Consider the following 21868-nt stretch of genomic DNA (forward strand, 5'->3'; position numbering starts at 1 on the left):
ACATACCAGCCAGCTGACACCTGACACTGGTTGGTAAACTGTAGCAGGGTGACAAATCTCTGGTGGTATGACTTTCCCCTTATGTCTTAAAAACAGGTTTGAGGTACTGTCTACTGCGACAAGCACATATAAGCCAGCATGAGACCCTCACCTATTGGGATGTGGCTGATCTGCATAACAGATCCAGACAAGCGTAGAGAATGTGACCGCTTGTCTTTAGGATCTGCTATGTTAGACAGATGATGAAGCCCCTCAGGGAAATAGCAAGCAAGTTAGAAAAGGAGGCCAGCATCCACTCTGTTTGCTTGCCAAGGGCACTCGTTCGAAAAGTGGACAAGGTTCTGCCAGCGGCAACTGAGAGCACTGGGTGCATTCAGCTGCAAATCATGGTTCATATTGGCACAAATGATGCCTGTCACCTGGGTTCAGAGACCACCCTACATTCTTACAGTAAATTGGCTGATTTGGTGAAGACAGCTGGCCTGACCTGCAGGGTGGAAGCAAAGCTATTGTTTGCAGCATCATTCCCAGACCCGATCTACTACTTCCTTTGATTGGGAGCTGTGTGGCAGGTTTAAACCAGAGGCACAAACGATCTTGAAATGATCTTGGATGCAGATTGGTTGGTCTCCACTATCAATTATAGAGTTGTAGGACCCCTTCCTTAATAGGTCAGATATGCACTACACACAGGTAGCAACTACTAAGGCAGCAGAGTATGTGGCATGCAAATGTGATTTCTATTGGGAATACAAATCCCTCCACAGGCCCAGTAAGATGCATTCTGATTCCACACAGGGTAGGATTTGTCATAGCAGAGGAAAAAAATGTTTATACAGTTATTAGGTAACTGTAGGAGTGCCGATGGATAGGTTCCAGAATTAATCTCACATTTAAAGGGTGATAATACCCATATATTGTTAGAGACAGAAGACTGGCTGAAACCAGCAATGACTGCAATGAAATTCTAAACTCTGGTTGGACTGCATATTGCAGAGACAAGTTGAGCACTGGTGGTGGAGGCATGATTACAGCCATAAAAATTACAATACTACCTAGTGAGATTTGCACGATTCCTAATACAAAATAATTTGCATGAAGGCAACTGTCAAAGGTGGATCAAACATGATTGTCAGATGTCTTTATAGACACCCTGCTACAGCCACAGTAAGAAGTGTTTGATGGGAAGCTTAGAGAATGTTTTCCGTAAATTTCCAGTTCATGATGTAGTATTAGGTGGAGATTTCAACTTACCTACTATACACTGGAACATGTACGTGATTCAGGCAGGTAATAAGGACAGGGTATTCACGAAACTGTTTTCAATGTCTGATATGACAATTACCTTCTGCAGTTTAACACAGAAGCTACCTCATGAAGGTAACATCTTAAATTTGCTGGTGACAAACAGACCAAATCCTTTCAACACAGTTAGTGTCGAGCAGGGAATCAGTGCTCATAATGCCATTACAGCATCATTGAATACTGCTGTAAATAAGGAATACAAAGAAAGGTATGAAGATCTTTCTGCTTAGGATGGGTAACAAGAAACAGGCCTCAGTATGAAAATTTCAGCTACAGAAATAACAAAGCTGAGCATCAATGGAGAAAGTTCATGGGCATTATACAATACCATTTAGACATGCATGTGCCAAGCAAAATTGTGAGGGAAGTAAAAGACCCGCCATGGTTCGATAGCCATGTTATAAAGCTTCTACGAAAGCGAAGAGAGCATCACTGAAAATTTAAATGCAGCCAAAGCCTCAAAGACAAACAAAAATTAAATGTAGCCAAAATTAATGTAAGGAGAGTAATGCAAGAAGCATTCAATTAATTCGAAAACAAAATTCTGTCTACTGATGTGACAGAATATCCTATGTGGTTCTGGTCTTATGTTAAACAAGTAAATGGATTGACACCATCTTTCCACACACTCCGTGACTACAATGGAATTGAAATGGAGGATAATACAGAAAGGGTTGAAATACTTTTTCCATAACTGTTTCACACAAGAAGACTGCACTGTAGTATCTCCTTTAAATCATGGAATTAATGACAAAATGACCAATATTGAAATAAGTGACCCTAGGATAGAAAGCAACTGAAATGGCTCAACATAGGAAACGCCTCTCGACCTGACGGGATACAAATAAAACTCTACATACAGTATGTGAAAGAACTTTCCCTCTTCTAGCAGGTCTCTGAATGAGCAAAGTGTTCCTGATTATTTGACAAGAGAACAGGTCATCTGTATTTTCAAGGAGGGGTTCCGAACAGACACATGAAACTGAACGCCTACTCCTGATGTCAGTCTGTTACATAATTTTGGAACATGTTTCACGTTCGTGTATTATGACATTTCTGCAGACCGAAAATCTCCTCTGTAAGAATAAACATGAGTTCTGAAAGCAACAACTGTGTGAAACCCAGCATGCTGTGTTCATCCATAAGACCAACAAAGCAGTAGATACAGGCATTCTGGTAGTTGCTGTGTTCCTTGGCTTCCATAAGGCATTCAATACAGTTCCTTACTGCTGCCTATTGAATAAAATATGAGCATACAGAACATCAGATCAACTGTGTCATTGTCAAGTCTTCGAAATGCACACTTCACAAAAAATTCACGGAATTCAGGTATTGATGGCTCTGTTTATGCATGCATCAATGTAACTGATTCTCTATACATGGAGTGCATAGGGGCCTAAAGACGGCATTAATGAGATGCCAAAACTGGTCGTGTAAATAAAATAACAATTTCTGAAAACACACTACTGTTTGGTGATTTTTCTTTGATAAATATCTGACTGGCTGCTGTCCTATATGCACAATGAATCAATGGAGAAACTATGTAATTGGACTGATGAGTTTCTAGCAAACAGAACACAGCATCTCATTCTCAACACTGCAGACAAGTCTTCAGATGTAAAAGTAACTTCAGATTTACCCCAATGTAGTGTTACAAGTCCATTACTTTTCGCAATGCATGTACGTGACCTAGTGGGTGACAGTGGAAGTTCAATGGGGATTTTCACAGATGATGCTGTTTTATATAAACAAGTTGCAATACTCAAAAATTTTAGAGAAATGCAAGAGGACCTGCACAGGATCGATACTAGGAGCAGGGAGAGGTAACCGACCCTGAGCATAAACAAATGTAACATATTGTTTATATATAGACAGAAAGACCCGCTACTGTACAATTACATGATCACAAAATAATCTCTGGAAGCAGTTACTTTCATAAAATATCTAGAAGTATGCAGATGGATAGCTTTAAAGTGGAACAACCACACAAAACTAACTGCAGAACAGGTAGACGCCACACTGAGATTCATTGGAAGAATCCTCAGGAAATGTAATCCATCAACAAAGAAATAGCTTACAAAACCCTTGTTCGACCAATATCTGATTATTGTTCATCAGTCTGGGACTCTTACCAGGTAAGATAAACAGAGAGTGACAGATGTTGCACAAGTGGCATTCTGCATCATGGGGTGGCTTAGTCTTACTTTCGGAGAGTGTACATTACTAGAAGAGTCAAAAGCAATCGTTCTTCCCAAAAACCATTTGCAAATGGAGCAGGAAAGTGGGCAGAAGTGACAGTGGTTTACAAAGTACTCTCTGCCACACACCACAAAGTGTGCTTGTGGAGTAGAAATTTATTCTTAGACAGTACAGTACACAGCTGTGAGAAAGAATTGTTTACGAATAATCCTCCAAGAGATGACTGCACTAGTATTTTAACGCAGTTTTATGGGCCATTTCTTAAATGACTTTCAGACTGCATAATTTACTACAATTTGACCCTCAATATGACACTTTTATATAAAAGTTTTGATATACCTAAACTATCTACCACACTCAAATGGCATTGGATTAATTTAAAGTACTACCCACTGTGATTTATCATGTGCTCTGTTTGATACACCTTCCATATTCCCAATTACTTTTCATGCAGATGGAAAGTTTTCATTAACAAGACTTAACAGTTTATTACAACAAATCACATATAACAACACGTATAAGTGATTCTCTGCCTAGTTTCCCCAAGGACAAGTTACTTAAGGATATCCAGAAAAATGTAATTACTACTATCAATGGATTAAGTGTTTTTAATCTTCCAGTGATGTTAATCCATAATTAACTGTTAGAATTGTATTCTTAATACTTTTATTAATTTGCCTTGTATCTATAGCACATGTCATATACAAAGCTTGCTCGTCAGTTTCAAATAAAAGTTGCTGTGTCTTCTGATGACACAACTAGTGTAACATATTCATGACGCCCAGTTGGTCATTGTGAGCTCCTCTTCTCTGGGGCGAGTGATTGTAAGGACTAAAGCATGCACACAGCAACTTGTGTGCATTTGTGAGTACCTGCCACCATCTTGGAAATGTTGACTGATTATTTGCATCAATCCACGAAGGCATCCGTAATAGAATGTCTCCATAGCTGAGTCACTGGCTACCTGCACGAGGTGAACTGTCAGCTTAAAATCTGTTTAACTAGCAAAGGACTGGATGAAGTGTCAGTCTTCCTTTACTTTCACTGGTGGGACATTAGGTATGTAATTATTAAGGGGTAGAGTGGCTGTTGTGGTCTTCAGTCCTGAGACTGGTTTGATGCAGCTCTCCATGCTACTCTGTCCTGTGCAAGCTTCTTCATCTCCCAGTACCTACTGCAACCTACATCCTTCTGAATCTGCTTAGTGTATTCATCTCTTGGTCTCCCTCTACGATTTTTACCCTCCACGATGCCCTCAAATGCTAAATTTGTGATCCCTTGATGCCTCAAAACATGTCCTAGCAACCGATCCCTTCTTCTAGTCAAGTTGTGCCACAAACTCCTCTTCTACCCAATTCTATTCAACACCACCTCATTAGTTATGTGATCTACTCATCTAATCTTCAGTATTCTTCTGTAGCACCACATTTCGAAAGCTTCTATTCTCTTCTTGTCCAAACTAGTTATCGTCCACATTTCACTTCCATACATGGATACACTCCATACAAATACTTACAGAAATGACTTCCTGATACATAAATCTATACTCAATGTTAAAAAATTTCTCTTCTTTTGAAACGCTTTCCATGCCATTGCCAGTATACATTTTATATCCTCTCTACTTCGACCATCATCAGTTATTTTACTTCCTAAATAGCAAAACTCATTTACTACTTTAAGTGTCTCATTTCCTAATCTAATTCTCTCAGCATCACCCAATTTAATTTGACTACATTCCATTATCCTCGTTTTGCTTTTGTTGATGTTCATCTTACATACTCCTTTCAAGACACTGTCCATTCCGTTCAATTGCTCTTCCAGGTCCTTTGCTGTCTCTGAGAGAATTACAATGTCATTGGCGAACCTCAAAGTTTTTACTTCGTCTATGTTTCATTCTCTCCCTTTTCCTACTGACGAATTCCAGTCACCCATGACTATTAAATTTTCGTCTCCCTTCACTATCTGAATAATTTCTTTTATCTCATCATATATTTCATCAATTTCTTCATCATCTGCAGAGCTATTTGACATATAAACTTGTACTACTGTAGTAGGCATGGGCTTAGTGTCTATCTTGGCACAATAACGCATTCACTATGCTGTTTGTAGTAGCTTAGCCGCACTCCTATTTTTTTATTCATTATTAAACCTACTCCTGCATTACCCCTATTTGATTTTGTATTTATAACCCTGTATTCACCTGACCAAAAGTCTTGTTCCTCCTGCCACCGAACTTCACTAATTCCCACTATAGTAGGGTGATAGACACAATGATAGCAGATGGTGTAACATGTGTGTTATTGTAATCTATATTTGGGAATAAATTGGAGAAAACTATTTTCTCAGTGTTTGCATATCTCTGTTCCTCATGGACTCAATGACTACACTGCCTAATAACTGGCATGTGGTGTTATCTGCTGAGAATAAAACATCAATATCTTTTTTTAAAAAAAAAAAAAAAAAAAAGAAGTTGCTGAACATTGTAGACTGTCATACTCTCTTTGAAATTCAGAATTTATCAGGGATAAAACAAAGTGAGTAAAATATAACAAATGTTGTTGCAATTGGAGTAATTGTAGAGGGGAACTGAATGGAGAACAAAAAGACAGCAACATAAGGAAAGGTAGATTGGTACTCAATGTAAAGATGACACATTGACATGCAGACAGGCAAAATGAAAGGACAGTTACACATCAGATTTCAGCCAAGACCTTCAACAAAAAAGGAAACGTACATGCGTTCAACCACCCAAATAAGCACACTTCATGCACACATGGCCACCATCGCTGACAGCTCAGATTGTAATGCAGCAGTCATGCAGAAAGATGTGCAGGAGGTGGGAAGGGGAAAGGATAGCAGGGTACAGGAGGGAGGAAGGGAGAGAAGAGCACCATCTGGCAGAGTGTGCAGGAACTAGAGTGCAAATAGGTGCAGTGTTGGTTGTGGGGCAGGAAGGTTAGTGTTTGTGTTTGTGTGTGTGGGGGGGGGGGGGATGGGGGGTGAAGGAGCAAATAATGAGAGGAGTGAGAAAGGGAAAGATGGGTGGGTGCATTGGAAGAGGGCGGTACGTATAGATGGTGTGAGATGAGAATAGGGCTGTTGAATGGTGGTTGCGAGGACAGTAGGTTACAGTAGGTAGAGACCAGAATAATTTTCAGTCTGTAGAATGTGTTGTAAGGTCAACTCCCATCTGGGCAGTTCAGAAAAGCTGCTGCTGGTGATGGTGGTGGTGGTGGTGGTGGTGGTGGTGGTGGTGGGGTGGGTTGAGGGCTGGGGGGGGGGGGGGGGGGGGGGGAGGAGCGACACCAATGGCTCAGGTAGTGAAGCAGCCATTAAAAATCCAGCATGTTACGTTCAGCTGCATACTGTGCCACAAGGTGATCTACTTTTCTCTTGACCACATTTGGCAGTGGCTGTTAAACCTAGTGGACAGCTGGTGGTAGCCATACCCACACAACAAGCTGTGCAATGATTGCAGCAGAGTGCTATGTGACATGCCTGCTTTCACAGGTGACCCAGCCTCTGGTAGGGTAGGATAAGCCTGTGACAGGACTGTAAGAGCATTTCTTATTCCAGTCCTGTCACAGGCTTATCCTCATCAGAGGCCAGGCCACCTGTGAAAGCAGCCATGTCATATACCAGCTCTGCTGCAATCATTGCAAAGCTCTAAATATTGGTATGACTACCAATCAGTTGTCCACCAAGATGAATGGCTGTTGACAAACTGTGTCCAAGAGCAATGTAGTCTACTATGTGGCACAACATGCAACTGAATATAACATGCACAATTCCAATGGTTGCTTCCCAACCCGAGCCACCGTGATCCTCCCCCACACCACCAGCTTTTCTCAACTGCACAGATGCGAGTTATCCTTACAATACATTCTTTGCTCCCAAAATTGTCCTGGCCCCACACCCTCCACCCAATAATTTCCAATCACCTCCTCCTTACTCTCGTCTCCCACCCCCTTTGTGTGCAGCCCTCTGCCAATGCATCCCCACATCTTTCTCCTTTCCCACTCCTCTCCTCCTTTGCACCACATTCTTCTCCCCCCCCCCCCCTCCCTCCCCCCTGCTTGCTTGTGTGAATGTTTCCTTTTCCAAAGAAGGCTTTGGCCAAAAGCTACTATGTAAGTGTCTGCAACTAAATGCATCATCTTTATGGTGAACGGCAATCTATCTTCTCCTTATATTGTTGGAAATATAGGTTGGCTGATTGGCCGAGCTTCGTGCAGAAAATGCATGGAAGATGGGACACTGATACACAAAGTAAGATTGCTATGTCATAGGGGTACCTTTTTTAGGTCAGAGTCAAGGTTCAGGCATCCTGCTGTGGGAAGTTAGAGTAACTGAAAAGTCTTACAAAATGCTTAAGAACGCACAGAAAAGTAAGTTAGGTTGTTTCATCAGATTATTATAGGCTTGAGTAATAAAGTACAAGAGCTTCTTGTCTGTTTGGAAAATTTAGAGAGCTCTGAAGAGATAACGTCAAGTGACTATCTGAACACCACATAACCACAGGGTTAGAAGAGTTAAACATGAAAGATTGCACTTCAGCACCTTACTTATATAAAACTAATGTGGAAAAAGAATAAGAATGTAAAGACAGAACATAAGTTCAAAAATACTGAAACAATTAGATTTCGCAAAGATCACACCATTTGTGCATGAATTATACTGAAAAACTGGCCACTTTTAACCGTAACTGCTTCTTGTAGTCAGACAGATAGCATAGTAAGGAATCTATATGCCTCAAACAGTTCAAAATGTCCCAATGACATCTACATACACTTACAATGTTTATTTTAAATACAAATAATATAACAGTATATAGAACATACTGAGACATTTTGAACTGTTTATGAGGCATATGAATTATCTCTTAAGCTCAAGCAGGTAATTGTCTTGGTGTTTTCCATGTAGATTTTCTAAAAGATTCCAATGAAAAAATGGTCTGGAAACATTTGAATTCTACAATTTGATCTCAGTAATTTAACTTTCCAGAATAAGCAGATAAATTGAGTAAAATTTTGATAAAGTTTTCCTGCTGAAGCTCAGTCCAACAAAATAACTGTTTACCCAGTAAAAAATGATCTCTCTGATCATGATGTACAGTAATTTAGGATAAATAAGACAATACTTCACAGTACAAATTCCTCTCAATGGAAATAAGTTACGAAGGATAAATAATCCAGGACAAATGTTCTGAAGAATATCTTACTACAGATGACCTAGAATGAAATTTGTAATGAAATAAATGCTAAGCTTAATCCAATCCGTGGTAAATTCATATCACTATCTGAAAATAGCTTTCCCCATAAATTAATCAGAAAGGATATTAGAAAGCCATATACTAACATGCATCACTGTAGAGATTAGAGCATCTTGTGAAAGGGAAAGAACAAGTAAAGAACCTGCAGTAGTTGCATACTACAAAAACTACTCAAAATGAGTAAGAAGAGTGATAAAAAAAACTCAAGGAAAATGCACATTACGTCAGAAAGCAGTAATTTTTTACAATGTGTTTAGGTATATATGGAATGTAATGAAACAAGAACAAGATATAATGACTACTGATTTAAATGGAAGCACTATAAATGATCAGTCACAAACAGCAGTTACATTTAATGATCACTTCTTAAACTTAGCAGAAAATATAGGGATGAGCACTTCAATAGAAAAATCACAGCAATATGTTGGAAAAGCTACACACATAAAATTCGATCATATGGATGTCTCCCCAATTCTCCTTCTGAAATTATGAAAATAAAAGTTCATCTGGATTCGATGTTTCCAACACATTACTAAAGTCTTGTTCCCATATAAGACTAATACGTGTTGTCTTTCCTGGAATATGTTATGCATCACCAATTTGGGGCATTTTCTCAGAGAGATTAAAATTTGCCACTGTTAAACCCCTCTATGGAAGAAACGTAGCAGAGATGTCAATAAGTTCCCACCCAATTCATTATAGATATCACTTTCCAAAATCTTGGGGAAGATAGTGCAGTCCAGAAAGAGTATCTACCTATGAAACAACATTATCCTTATTAAAAAAACAGTTCTGATTTTAGAAGAGTTGTTCAACTAAGAATGTCATTTACACACTTACTCGGCACATTTTGCAAGCATTACCATAACAAAAAAAAGGAGCAGCTAATATTTTCTATGAACTATCTAAGGCATATGATTCTGTGAATCACAATATCCTCCTGGATGAATTGAGGTTTTTCTGAAATTGGTGGTACAAACCATTGGATGATGTCATACCTATAAAAGTAATGCAGAAAATTGTACTAAATAACTCAACCATTGTAATCAGGAGAACTTCTTCTGACTGCAGAGAAATCACTTATGGACTTCCACAAGCCTCAGTCTTAGAGCCACTCTTACTTCTCAACCTTCCATCTAATATGCAACAAACAGAATTAGTTCTTTTTGCAGATGATACTAGTATTATAAACAATCTAAGCATACAAACAACAACAGAAGAACTGGTACATAATGTTCTTAAATGTATTATTCAGTGGTTTCTTAGCAAATCGTCTCACACTCAATTTCAAAAATGTACAACATACCGACTCCTGCACATATAGCGATACTACACCAATGTCAAAGGTAACTCACAGTGAGGGAATAAAAAGGGTAGAAACTTCAAAAACCTTGTGTCCATATTGATGAGATTTAAAACAGGAAATAAACACATTTTTTGAATCCTAAAATAAAAACAACAGTTTCTTCTTGACAAGTCCTATTCCATAGCAGTTCTAGTATTGAATGTGTAAAGGGTAGTGGGTAGGAATTACTAAGCCACATCTGTATATTTTAAAATAAATAAATGAACTTAAAAATGATCCTAGTGTATAGTCATTTAAATTAATTTGCTGTGTCAATGTAAAATAACTTGTTCTTGTCATTATGATTTATCATGCAAATGATCCATGGAACATGCAACTCACATATTTGTATGCGTGTTTTGGGACAGGGGAGATGTGACAGTATGGTCATGTTTTCAAACTGAGTACAGCAATCACTAATATAAAATATTTGTCAGGCTGCATTCAAGTAGATGCTGTATTTCTTGACTTCCGAAAAGCATTTTATTATACAAAAGTACAATCCTATGGGGCATCAAGTGAAGTTTCTGACTGGATTGAGGACTTTTAGGTAGGGAGGTTGTAGCATGTTATCTTGAATGGAGCGTCATCGTCAGATGTAATAACTTTATGTGTGCCCCAGGGAAGTGTTGGGACTTCTGTTGTTCATGTTGTATGTTAATGACCTTGCAGATAATACTGATAGTACAATCGTGCTTTATGCAGTTATATATCATGAAGTATTAGGCCTATCTGAAACAAGCTGCATAAATATTCAGTCAGATATTGATAAGATTTAAAAGTGGTGCACAGAGATTGGTAACTTGATTTAAATGTTCATAAATGTAAAATTATGCACTTTACAAAACGAAAAATGTAGTATCCTATGACTATAATATCAATGAGTCACAGCTGGAATCAACCAACTCGTACAAATATCAGGGTGTAGCATTTTGTAGGAATATGAAATGGAATGATCACATAGGATCAGTCAAGTGTAAAGCAGGTGGTAGACTTCAGATTATTGGCAGAACACTGGGGAAGTGTAGTCAATCTACAGGCGACCTTGCTTATAAATCGTTCATGCAACCAGTTCTACAATACTGCTCAAGTGTGTGGGACCCATAGCAGATAGGACTAACAGGGGATATTGAACATATACAGATAAGTGTAGCACAAACGGTAACAGATTTGTTTTATCTGTGGGTGAGTGACACACAGATAGTGAAGGAACTGAACTGGAAGACGAGATGTAAGCTATCCCGAGAAAGACTATTAACAAAGTTTCTAGAACCGGCTTTAAATGATTACTCTAGGAATATACTGTGACCCCCTACATATCACCCCCATAAAGATCTTGAGGGTAAGGTGAGGATAATTACTGCATGCACAGATGCATTACAACTACCAATCTTCCTGGCACTCCACATGAGAATAGAACAGGAAGAAACCCTCATACCTGATAAAATGGCGTGTATCTTCTGTCAAGAACCTCATGGTGGTTTGCAGAGAGTAGTTACAGTGGTGGCAGTACTACTAGTAATAGTAGCAGTAGTACACTGCATTATGACTACTAAAGAAAATGCAAATAGTTGTCATGTCACATTTATTACACTGTCTCCCTACTACATGTTGATAAAAGCTAACAGACTTGTGCCACACATACTGCATGTATTTACCTGCTAGAAACATACACTTTTGGTTCATTTGCCGGCTTAAATCTTCTACATGCTATTTCCAGAATTCCTTGCACAGACTCCGGATCTTTGACTTCAGGTTCTGTCCGGAAAGTTTGCTTCTGCACTGCCCTGTACACCATGCACAATATTAATCATTGCTTCCTGATGTAATATGCGGAAAATGAGTGTTTAGAGGCAAACTAACTATACAACCTGAAATATGTTCCGACATATGATATATACAGAAGATATCGGGGCATGGAAGGAAATTTGTTTACACGTTCCAGTTTTATGTCGTCCCTACATCAACAACTACCAACAAACACTCGTCTTTCCCTGTTCTCATAATATATTATAATAGAGGCACTATTGTTTACTTTGTATATTTCTAATGCCTTCAGTTGTTTGTATCAAGTCAACGCCTTCTAGAAGCTGCCCAATTTAAACATCGGAAATACGCTGCACAGCTTATGACCCACACAATGCCTATTTTTTTTCCTTTTCAGTTTTCAACTTGCTTGCGCTTAAATTTCCAACGGCAAATGCGCATGCGCAATTTTCTAGAAATGGAGACCGTTCGTAATTCAGCATTGCTTATCAGGTTAAGCGTAATTTATATAACGACACTGGGTTGAGTCAGTCGCTGCGTGAAATAGTTTGGTATATGCTGTTGACACGGCGCTACCAGTGTACACTTCAGTTTCGTCTTTTTGTGAGAGCCATTTGGTCTGGTAGCTGTATGAGTTGTAGCGGAGTTAGACCTAATGCCTGTTAGCATGAAACTACTGCATAAGATGCACCCAGTCGCCGAGCGGAGAATATCTCCAACTCGGCCGGGAATCGAAGCCCGGTCCGCTTGCATTGGAGTCGAACTGGACTGGATGAGAATCAGAATCAGAATCAGAATTTTTATTATCCCATAACGTACAAAGTCAAATCACAGATCTGATGTACTGGGGACTCGTCAACATTACATTTACATTACAATTTCAATTTGTATATACAGTTTTACAAAAACAACATATCAACACTCCAGTTTACATGTATCACAGAGTAATATAGAACAGCAGTGTTTACGTAGTAAACATATTTTTAAAATCATTTATTTTACACAAAACTGCTAAGCTTAATTTACAGGTGATGTTTCCTTGCTCTGACTGCCACATCCCACATCATCATTCATAAATTCTTCTATGGAGTAATAACATTTCTCCACTAGTAACTTGTGCAGGTTTGGTTTCAGTTGCCCTAGCTCCATGCTGTTTATTTGTCTCTTTTTTAGCATGTTGTAGATTTTCATGCCCATATATTCTGGGGTTTGTGCATATAACTTTAATCTATGAGTAGGAAGCATGAAGTTTGTCTTATTTCTAGTGCTGTATTGATGCTTAAAATTGTTGTCTGTGAATAACGTAGGGTTACTGTACACAAAAATAATCAGTTCATAGATGTACAAACAGGGGGCACTTAATATTTTTAGATTTCTTAATAGTGGGCGGCAAGATTCTTTTGGTCTTGCATTACACATATTTCTAACAATTGATTTTTGTAATTTTAATATTCTAATGATTTTGCTTGTATTACCCCGAAAGATAATGCCATACCTTATAACAGCTTCAAAATAGCTGTGACAAACTACTTTTCTTATCTCCATGCTAGTTGAGTATGACAAAATCTTCATAGCAAAGGTCAGGCTGTTTAACTTGTTTGCCAAGTATTCTATATGTGAAGACCAGGATAAATTTTGGTCCAAATGTATTCCTAAGAATTTAACACAATCTGATTCTTTCAGTTCCTGGTTTGTGCAGGCAATATGAATTTCATTTATTTTACAATTTTTAGTTTTAAACTGTAGTAAATGTGTTTTTCCAATATTCAATTTTAACCCACTGAGTTGGAACCAGTTTTCTAAACTGTCTAGTAGATTTGTGACAGTTGAGGGAATTTGTTCTGAGTGATTGCTTTCGATGAGGGCAGACGTATCATCAGCGAATAAAACTGAGTGTGAATTTATGTTTAGTGGCAAGTCATTTATGTAAAGTAAGAATAAAATTGGACCCAGAATAGAGCCTTGTGGAACGCCTTGTGAAATAATCATCCATTCAGAGAAGAAATTTCCCTTGCTTGATGATATAACTACTCTTTGTTTTCTCTTTGTGAGATATGACCTGAACCACTCTAAAACACGACCTCCAATTCCGTATTTTTCCATTTTATACAGGAGCAATTGATGGTTTACACAATCAAATGCTTTTGTGAGGTCACAGAACAATCCTGCAACTTTGCTAGACTTGTCTAAGGCAGAACAAATTTTTTTCACAAACTCATTTATGGCGTCTACTGTGTTTTTGCCTTTCTGAAAGCCGTATTGATTATCTGACAGTATGTTTGATTTTTCTATAAATTTTTTTATTTGTATTACTACCACTTTTTCAAATATTTTTGAGAAAATTGGGAGAATAGAAATTGGCCGGTAGTTCCCCATATCTTCTCTTGAGCCTTTTTTGAACAAAGGTTTTACCTCTGCATGCTTCAGGGCGTCTGGAAAGTGGCCTTCTTCGAGTGATTTATTGATTATTGAGGAAAGGGAGTGAGCTATTATCTTGGCAGCTGATTTAACTACTTAAGTAGGTATGCCATCCCACCCTGCGGAATTTTTGTTTTTGAGCTGCAATATAGTGTTCTCTACATCTTTGGCTGAATTTTTTTTAATTTGTTGAAGCATTCTTCTGCCTTCTGACCTAGTTTTACTTTTTTGGTATAACCATCTACATCTGCAACTGATTTTGATACATTTATAAAAAAATTGTTAAATGATTCTGAAGAAGAGAAGTCAGCACGGTTACACGAAGATCTTACTGAAATAAATTTTAGTGGAAGGCCCTAGAAGTTGCTTTACCCAGGCAATAGGTCAGTTCAAGTTTATACTAAATACGGTTAATAATGGAATAAAGAAAAAAGATACTGTAAAGCCATGTTCACACAAACAAGAAAAGTGTCGCCACAGCTAGCGGCATACTGCAGCGCCGGGTTCACACACGCAACGAAAGTTTCGCCACAAGTCAAGTCATTCTGGAGTGGCGCTGTGCGCTACCGTTCACGAAGGACGCCACAAATTCGTCGTAATTGCGCAGTTTGCAAAATAGCGTCACCTGTCTCAGCTGAAATGATTCGGGACTGTGTTAATGTTGTAGCGCAAATTATACCATTAGAACTGAGCGAATTTGTGTACAAGAAGACAAAATCTATTGGGTTTCAAAATTATTCATTTTGATTTCACTTTTCATGGAATCACTGGAATACTTGTCTTAAAGGTACAGAACTTTACTTAGGCGCAAGATTTTCAGTTTCATCGCAACAGGGAATGTTTCACAGCACACACTACGACCTGATTTCCTATACAGCTTAAACAGCTGTACATATTACTAAATAAGATGTTTTGGAAACATAATAAATGTAAAATATTACTTACCAAAGTGTTTCTCGTCTCTCTTGTCTCGACTACATGTTTTAAGAACCGGTCTGCAGCTTCAAACCAAGCAAGGCTGGGGTTATAAATACCGTCTGTAGACGCACCACTCTTAAGTGATTTCAGTACTTTTTTTATGTTCATTCATGTAAGAATTCTTACCTCCATGTTAATAGCAAACGCACAAACAAAATCTGCGACTGAATACGCACTAGAAAGGTTTGAATCCAGCCGCGAGGTAGCAATCGAATGACGTTATTCGATTGTGGAGAAGGCAAAATGGCGCAACAAATTAGAACCAAGTTCAACTTTTTGTGGCGTGACAAAAGTTGCGCTTCTTAAATGGCGCCACCGAAAACTGGGTGTTCACACATGCAACTGCAAAGCAACTGCAGTTCGCCATAAGCACTGGCGATACTTTTGTTGCCTGTGTGAACCCGGCTTTAAATATTAGAATTCCATTTTTTAGTGGGACAACTTAAGAGACGAAACTTTTGTCACAGCACAAAAAATTCAGCTTCGTTGTACTTCGTAGAGCCACCTTCCTATCACCACTGCTATCTGGCTGCAGTATTGCAAACACGACCATTCTGTTGCAGGTATTGTGCAGCAATTGCTGGTGTACTCTATTCAGTTTCTGTGTGTTTTTATTTTATTTCTGGAAACAGGGAAGACAATGGTCGACAGCCACACTTTCGCAGCTCCCATTACTGCAAGAACAACAAGCTATGTTTGATTTTCTGCAGCAGTATCTGTGTGTGTGTGTGTGTGTGTGTGTGTGTGTGTGTGTGTGTGTGGGTGGGTGGGTGGGTGTGGTAACCAATGACATATTCTGCGAAAGAATAAATAAATATACTTAATATATGTAACCAAAAAAGCAAGTTGTATAAACCTCGTAATTCGAGGGGCAAAGTACCGTATAAACTGTGGACCATGTGCAAGAAATAGCTCCAGAGTGTCATGTGGCAGCTATTAAACTAGTTATTCAAATTGCCTATATCAAAGAATACAGTAAAGTTGCAGATGATACACTCCTGGAAATTGAAAAAAGAACACATTGACACCGGTGTGTCAGACCCACCATACTTGCTCCGGACACTACGAGAGGGCTGTACAAGCAATGATCACACGCACGGCACAGCGGACACACCAAGAACCGCGGTGTTGGCCGTCGAATGGCGCTAGCTGCGCAGCATTTGTGCACCGCCGCCGTCAGTGTCAGCCAGTTTGCCGTGGCATACGGAGCTCCATCGCAGTCTTTAACACTGGTAGCATGCCATGACAGCGTGGACGTGAACCGTATGTGCAGTTGACGGACTTTGAGCGAGGGCGTATAGTGGGCATGCGGGAGGCCGGATGGACGTACCGCCGAATTGCTCAACACGTGGGGCGTGAGGTCTCCACAGTACATCGATGTTGTCGCCAGTGGTCGGCGGAAGGAGCACGTGCCCGTCGGCCTGGGACCGGACCGCAGCGACGCACGGATGCACGCCAAGACCGTAGGATCCTACGCAGTGCCGTAGGGAACCGCACCGCCACTTCCCAGCAAATTAGGGACACTGTTGCTCCTGGGGTATCGGCGAGGACCATTCGCAACCGTTTCCATGAAGCTGGGCTACGGTCCCGCACACCGTTAGGCCGTCTTCCGCTCGCGCCCCAACATCGTGCAGCCCACCTCCAGTGGTGTCGCGACAGGCGTGAATGGAGGGACGAATGGAGACGTGTCGTCTTCAGCGATGAGAGTCGCTTCTGCCTTGGTGCCAATGATGGTGGTATGCGTGTTTGGCGCCGTGCAGGTGAGCGCCACAATCAGGACTGCATACGACCGAGGCACACAGGGCCAACACCCGGCATCATGGTGTAGGGAGCGATCTCCTACACTGGCCGTAAACCTCTGGTGATCGCCGAGGGGACACTGAATAGTGCACGGTACATCCAAACCGTCATAGAACCCATCGTTCTACCATTCCTAGACCGGCAAGGGAACTTGCTGTTCCAACAGGACAATGCACGTCCGCATGTATCCCATGCCACCCAACGTGCTCTAGAAGGTGTAAGTCAACTACCCTGGCCAGCAAGATCTCCGGATCTGTCCCCCATTGAGCATGTTTGGGACTGGATGAAGCGTCGTCTCACGCGGTCTGCACGTCCAGCACGAACGCTGGTCCAACTGAGGCGCCAGGTGAAAATGGCATGTCAAGCCGTTCCACAGGACTACATCCAACATCTCTACGATCGTCTCCATGGGAGAATAGCAGCCTGTATTGCTGCGAAAGGTGGATATACACTGTACTAGTGCCGACATTGTGCATGCTCTGTTGTCTGTGTCTATGTGCCTGTGGTTCTGTCAGTGTGATCATGTGATGTATCTGACCCCAGGAATGTGTCAATAAAGTTTCCCCTTCCTGGGACAATGAATTCACGGTGTTCTTATTTCAATTTCCAGGAGTGTATTTACATGCCAGGTATGGTTAGTTTGACATTGCAGACATCATTTTCAAAACTGAGTGTTATTTCTTTTATAAATGTGTTTGTTTCCTTTAACTTATCCGGGTGCGAATCTATTTTCGTATCCAGGATTGAGGTTTCGTCGTCCGTGCATTTAACTCTTGTCACAGCTCTAAGGCCATAACCTGTACTATAACATTCATACCCATCCATTTGATTTCCGTCCCCGCCATATTGAAATCTGTGCAAGTACGTAGAATTTTTGGCGTCCTGTATGAACGGTGTCTCACGATACCACTACAGCAAGCCACAAGCTGTGGTACCACTTTAGATGCGTGTGTGATCCCAGCTTAAAGGCAGGTTCACACTTGCAACCTACAGAGATGCCATTTCTCGTGACTATTTCTGAAATTCGATTTTCCCCTTTCAGAAGACACGTCGCATGTAAACGTTGTGATTCTGTAGTACAACCGTGAGCTACAGTACAAATCATAAATAGAGTTCAATATGGCGTAAACAGAAATCATAAGCTCAGATAAAAACGTTATAGTGCAGATTATAGCATTAGAGCTGTGACAAGAGTTGAATACAACGAAACCGAAATTTAACTGTTGGCTCCGAAAATACATTTCACACTGGAATGAAATAAAGCAACAAAAACATTTATAAGAGAAATACTATTAGAATGTGAAAATTCTGTCTCAAACCAACCAACACCAGCATGTAAATAAATTTGTTATTGGTGGCATTGTGGATGTGGTACACCTAATTTTTAGTTTCACAGCAGTCATATTACACTCAACGGCTATTACTCGCAAATCAGCCAAAATTTATACAGTGCTTTGTCTCTTACACTAAGAAATCTATACAAACCTTGTCCTTTAGTTACGGTGCACATTAAGTCCGTTTATTTATTCATCCAAAAATCTTTCAAGATTATGGAATACGTCATTTATTTGCAAAGCATGCATCTGAATAATCACTCATGCTCACACATTGTTACTGTTCCGTAAAATTTAATCAGGTTGTTCTTCCTGTAGTTTCAAAAGCTGCGAACGTGTACCTGCAGACCAATGTTTCGACATTTTTTATATTAAGAAAATGAGAACACACAAATTGTATGAAGTACAGCAGTAGTCATTCCATCATAACTACTACTATAAGGCGCATGGTGACAAATGGAGCGACGTGATGTGCAAGATTTTACTAAACAACTACATGAAATGTCCTGAGGAAAACGTCGCGGAAAATTTCGGAGGCCTCACTATAGTCGCGTCACGTAGTGTAGCGGTCCAATTTAGAGCCAGTCGTGAATCGCAACTAGACAGTGAGAATCTCTCTGCTGCACACTGTGCTATGGCAGTATTTTGCGACAGTGCAGTTTCATCCACAGATTGACCAAATTATTCATTTAGATGTCGATGTTATTTTCTTGCAGCAGTATAATTGTGAATGTGTATCTGTAAATGTGTTTGAGAGGTTTCCAAATAAATATGTTAGATGACAACAATAAGCATGAAGTGCTTCCCAAGCAGGCCAGTGCATTTATTTTTATAACTTTTTCAAACGTGAACCTCAAAGCGTGACTCCTATTTTTGACATTTTCAGTACTCAAGAACGAACAGCAGGAGCATGTGTTGGCAAGAGCATGTATGGGGAGTAGTGAACAAAAGTGTCAGGACTGTAAAAACTCGGGAAAATTAGGTTTCTTGTAGCCTGGAAAGCATCTAAATCGCAAGAAACCAGTAACACAAATCGATGGTTTTGATAGCGATATTTTACAGAGTTCCATGTTTGAAATGTATATAAGTAGGGGGGATCTAACATCACAAAAGCTTATTATAATTATGCATTAGAAAACTGGCTTTGAAGGTAGTGCTTTGTCAATGCTAAAAATTGATACAAAACGTTAGTTTAAAATATGTTAAGATGGATAGTTTTTACTTGAAAGAAGTGACATAGGAGGCAGTTCAAGAGAGTATTATCTCCTTGAAATATGGGTGAATCGGAATCATTCCATGAGTAATTCTGGAAAATGAGTGTTGGTACTGGCTGTTTTAAAGTTCCCAAAGGAAAAGATTCTCAGATGATTATTCTACACCTTACTTTTCTTCTCGTTTTGCTCCTGAGAGTAAACTTGTATTTAGGTATAAGATAAATGGCTGTGGTTATCATTTGGAAATGAACGCTATCAGTTTCAGTAACTGATTCACTGAACAATTTTTGCCATATCTTGCTTCAAAGTGAGTCACTGTAATTATTGTGACAGATATAATTCAGCTATTATGGAGGAAACACAAAGTACACACACCAGAAAAGAAGATATTGTGTTCTGGCTTAAAAATAAATATATTCTGTGCAATGCAAGCCAGACTGATACAGAACTCAACAGAGGGTACGAATCTGACTTTCTTACATGAGAATGTGGTCACATAGTCTTGCATATACCCACATGTCGTTGAAGAACAGGGTGTTTATAAATGAATATCAGGATTTTAACGCTTTATAATATTTATTACATTAAACTTACAGTTATTACTGATATGTCAAATGAAAGAGCAACTCAAACTATTTTACCAAGAACCTTATAAATGTTCAATGTGAGCACCATTTGTCACACGACACACATCAAGTCTATAGCCGAGTTTTTCCCAAACGTTGATAAGTGTGTAGCTACAGCTGCTTTAACCAGTTTCCTAATTCAGGGAGGTCTAATGGTAGCAGAGGCATGTACACACGATCCTTGATGAAGCCTCACAGGAAAAAATCGCATTGCGTTAGATTGGATGAATGTGGAGACCACGCAAAGCAAGCCGTCATTGGGCCCCTTGTGGCGTATCCAGCGCTCAGCTACAGAATTGATGTGTGCTGTGTGACATATGGTGTTCGCATTGAACATTTATAAGGTTCTTGGCAAAACTGTTTGAGTTGCTCTTTCATTTGACATATCATTTATAACTGTAAGTTTAATATAATAAATATTATAAAGTATTAAAACCCCCATATTCATTTATAAACACCCTGTATAATTCGATAGAATTGATTTGGTCACAGCTTAAAGGCCTCATGGAAGAAAATAAAACATTGTCAATAAAAGACACTGAATCGCTTCCACATGAGCCAATAAAAAACATCCCTTCTACATCATGTGTGCACTGTATGCGACATACTGAAAAGCTTCAGAAAGAAGCCTTTGATAGGTGAAGATGGATATAAACCTTGAACCTCTCATCTTAAATTTACAGTCAGAGAGTTTGGACACATATAGCACTGACTATGAATTAGGATTAAGACTTCGGTACAAAGTAACGAATTAATCTTTCTCCTTTTTAGGTACTCATAGTTAAAAACTTTTGTTGTCAAGACATCAAGTGCACAGTTAGTATATGACAACTTCCTAGCCTCTTTTGATTACGAATTTGTGTCATATGAATTATGCAGACCTTCATGTTCAACATATCGCCCAAGTAGAAATTAAGTTTTTTGCAGCATCTTGTATAGGAACTGCTGACTGCAGCGCCGTATTCTGCCTGTTCAGATATCTCTGTATTTGAATACACATGCCTATATTAGCTTCCTTCGTGATTCAGTGTAGTAACATGATGAACAACTATGTTTTTTTTCTCTTTCAGTGGAACTAGCTTTATTATATTAAATATTATAAATTTTAATTGTTTTATCATCTCATTTACTTGCTTATATAGAATGTGCATGTCAGCACTGGTCTGTTATTGTAAAATGTAAATAATTTTTCGCTTTCAGATATCTAACCTCGCTGGTGAAAGAACTATCAATGGAAGAAATATCTGAGCCGTCAACGACATTTTCATTTTACCATGAAAGCAAAGCAGAATAATAAAATAAGAATTAAGGACACACAAATGCGTGAAATCCAATACTGTAGAGTGGGAGAACTCGAAAAAGTCGCTTGTGTAGCAGATGAGACACCATCGAAACTTTCCTCCCGAAAAAACCGTGACGCTAATGTGACGATCTGTTGACGACCTGTGAGAGTGCCGCCATTGTAAATGCATTGTGGAATGTTTTGATATGATATGACATGACAGTCAGTGTGAATTACCCTTAACTGTGTGGCTGCAGTCAATGAAAAACATGTGCCAATTATGTCACGATCTGATGTATGAAAAATAATTTAAGTAATCGATTATCGA

At 39.4% G+C, this 21868-nt stretch overlaps 1 protein-coding gene across 3 annotated transcripts in view; it reads right to left on the reverse strand.

Moving 5' to 3' along the window:
- LOC126356258 (tRNA pseudouridine synthase-like 1) overlaps nucleotides 1-12524 on the reverse strand; it is a 93821-nt gene extending 81297 nt beyond the window's left edge. Inside the window, exons 1-2 of one of the 3 annotated variants that reach the window (XM_050007095.1) lie at nucleotides 11993-12524; nucleotides 11780-11908 (exon numbers count right to left, since the gene is read on the reverse strand). In XM_050007095.1, coding sequence (XP_049863052.1) covers nucleotides 11780-11908; nucleotides 11993-12039 — 176 coding nt within the window. In that variant the 5' untranslated portion in view covers nucleotides 12040-12524. Of the gene's footprint in view, nucleotides 1-11559; nucleotides 11674-11779; nucleotides 11909-11992 lie in introns of those variants that run through there. The other 2 variants (XM_050007097.1, XM_050007096.1) reach the window with 2 other exon arrangements.
- Nucleotides 12525-21868: the final 9344 nt, after the last annotated feature.

Source organism: Schistocerca gregaria, chromosome 3, assembly GCF_023897955.1.
Source record: "Schistocerca gregaria isolate iqSchGreg1 chromosome 3, iqSchGreg1.2, whole genome shotgun sequence".
Taxonomy (NCBI): domain Eukaryota; kingdom Metazoa; phylum Arthropoda; class Insecta; order Orthoptera; family Acrididae; genus Schistocerca; species Schistocerca gregaria.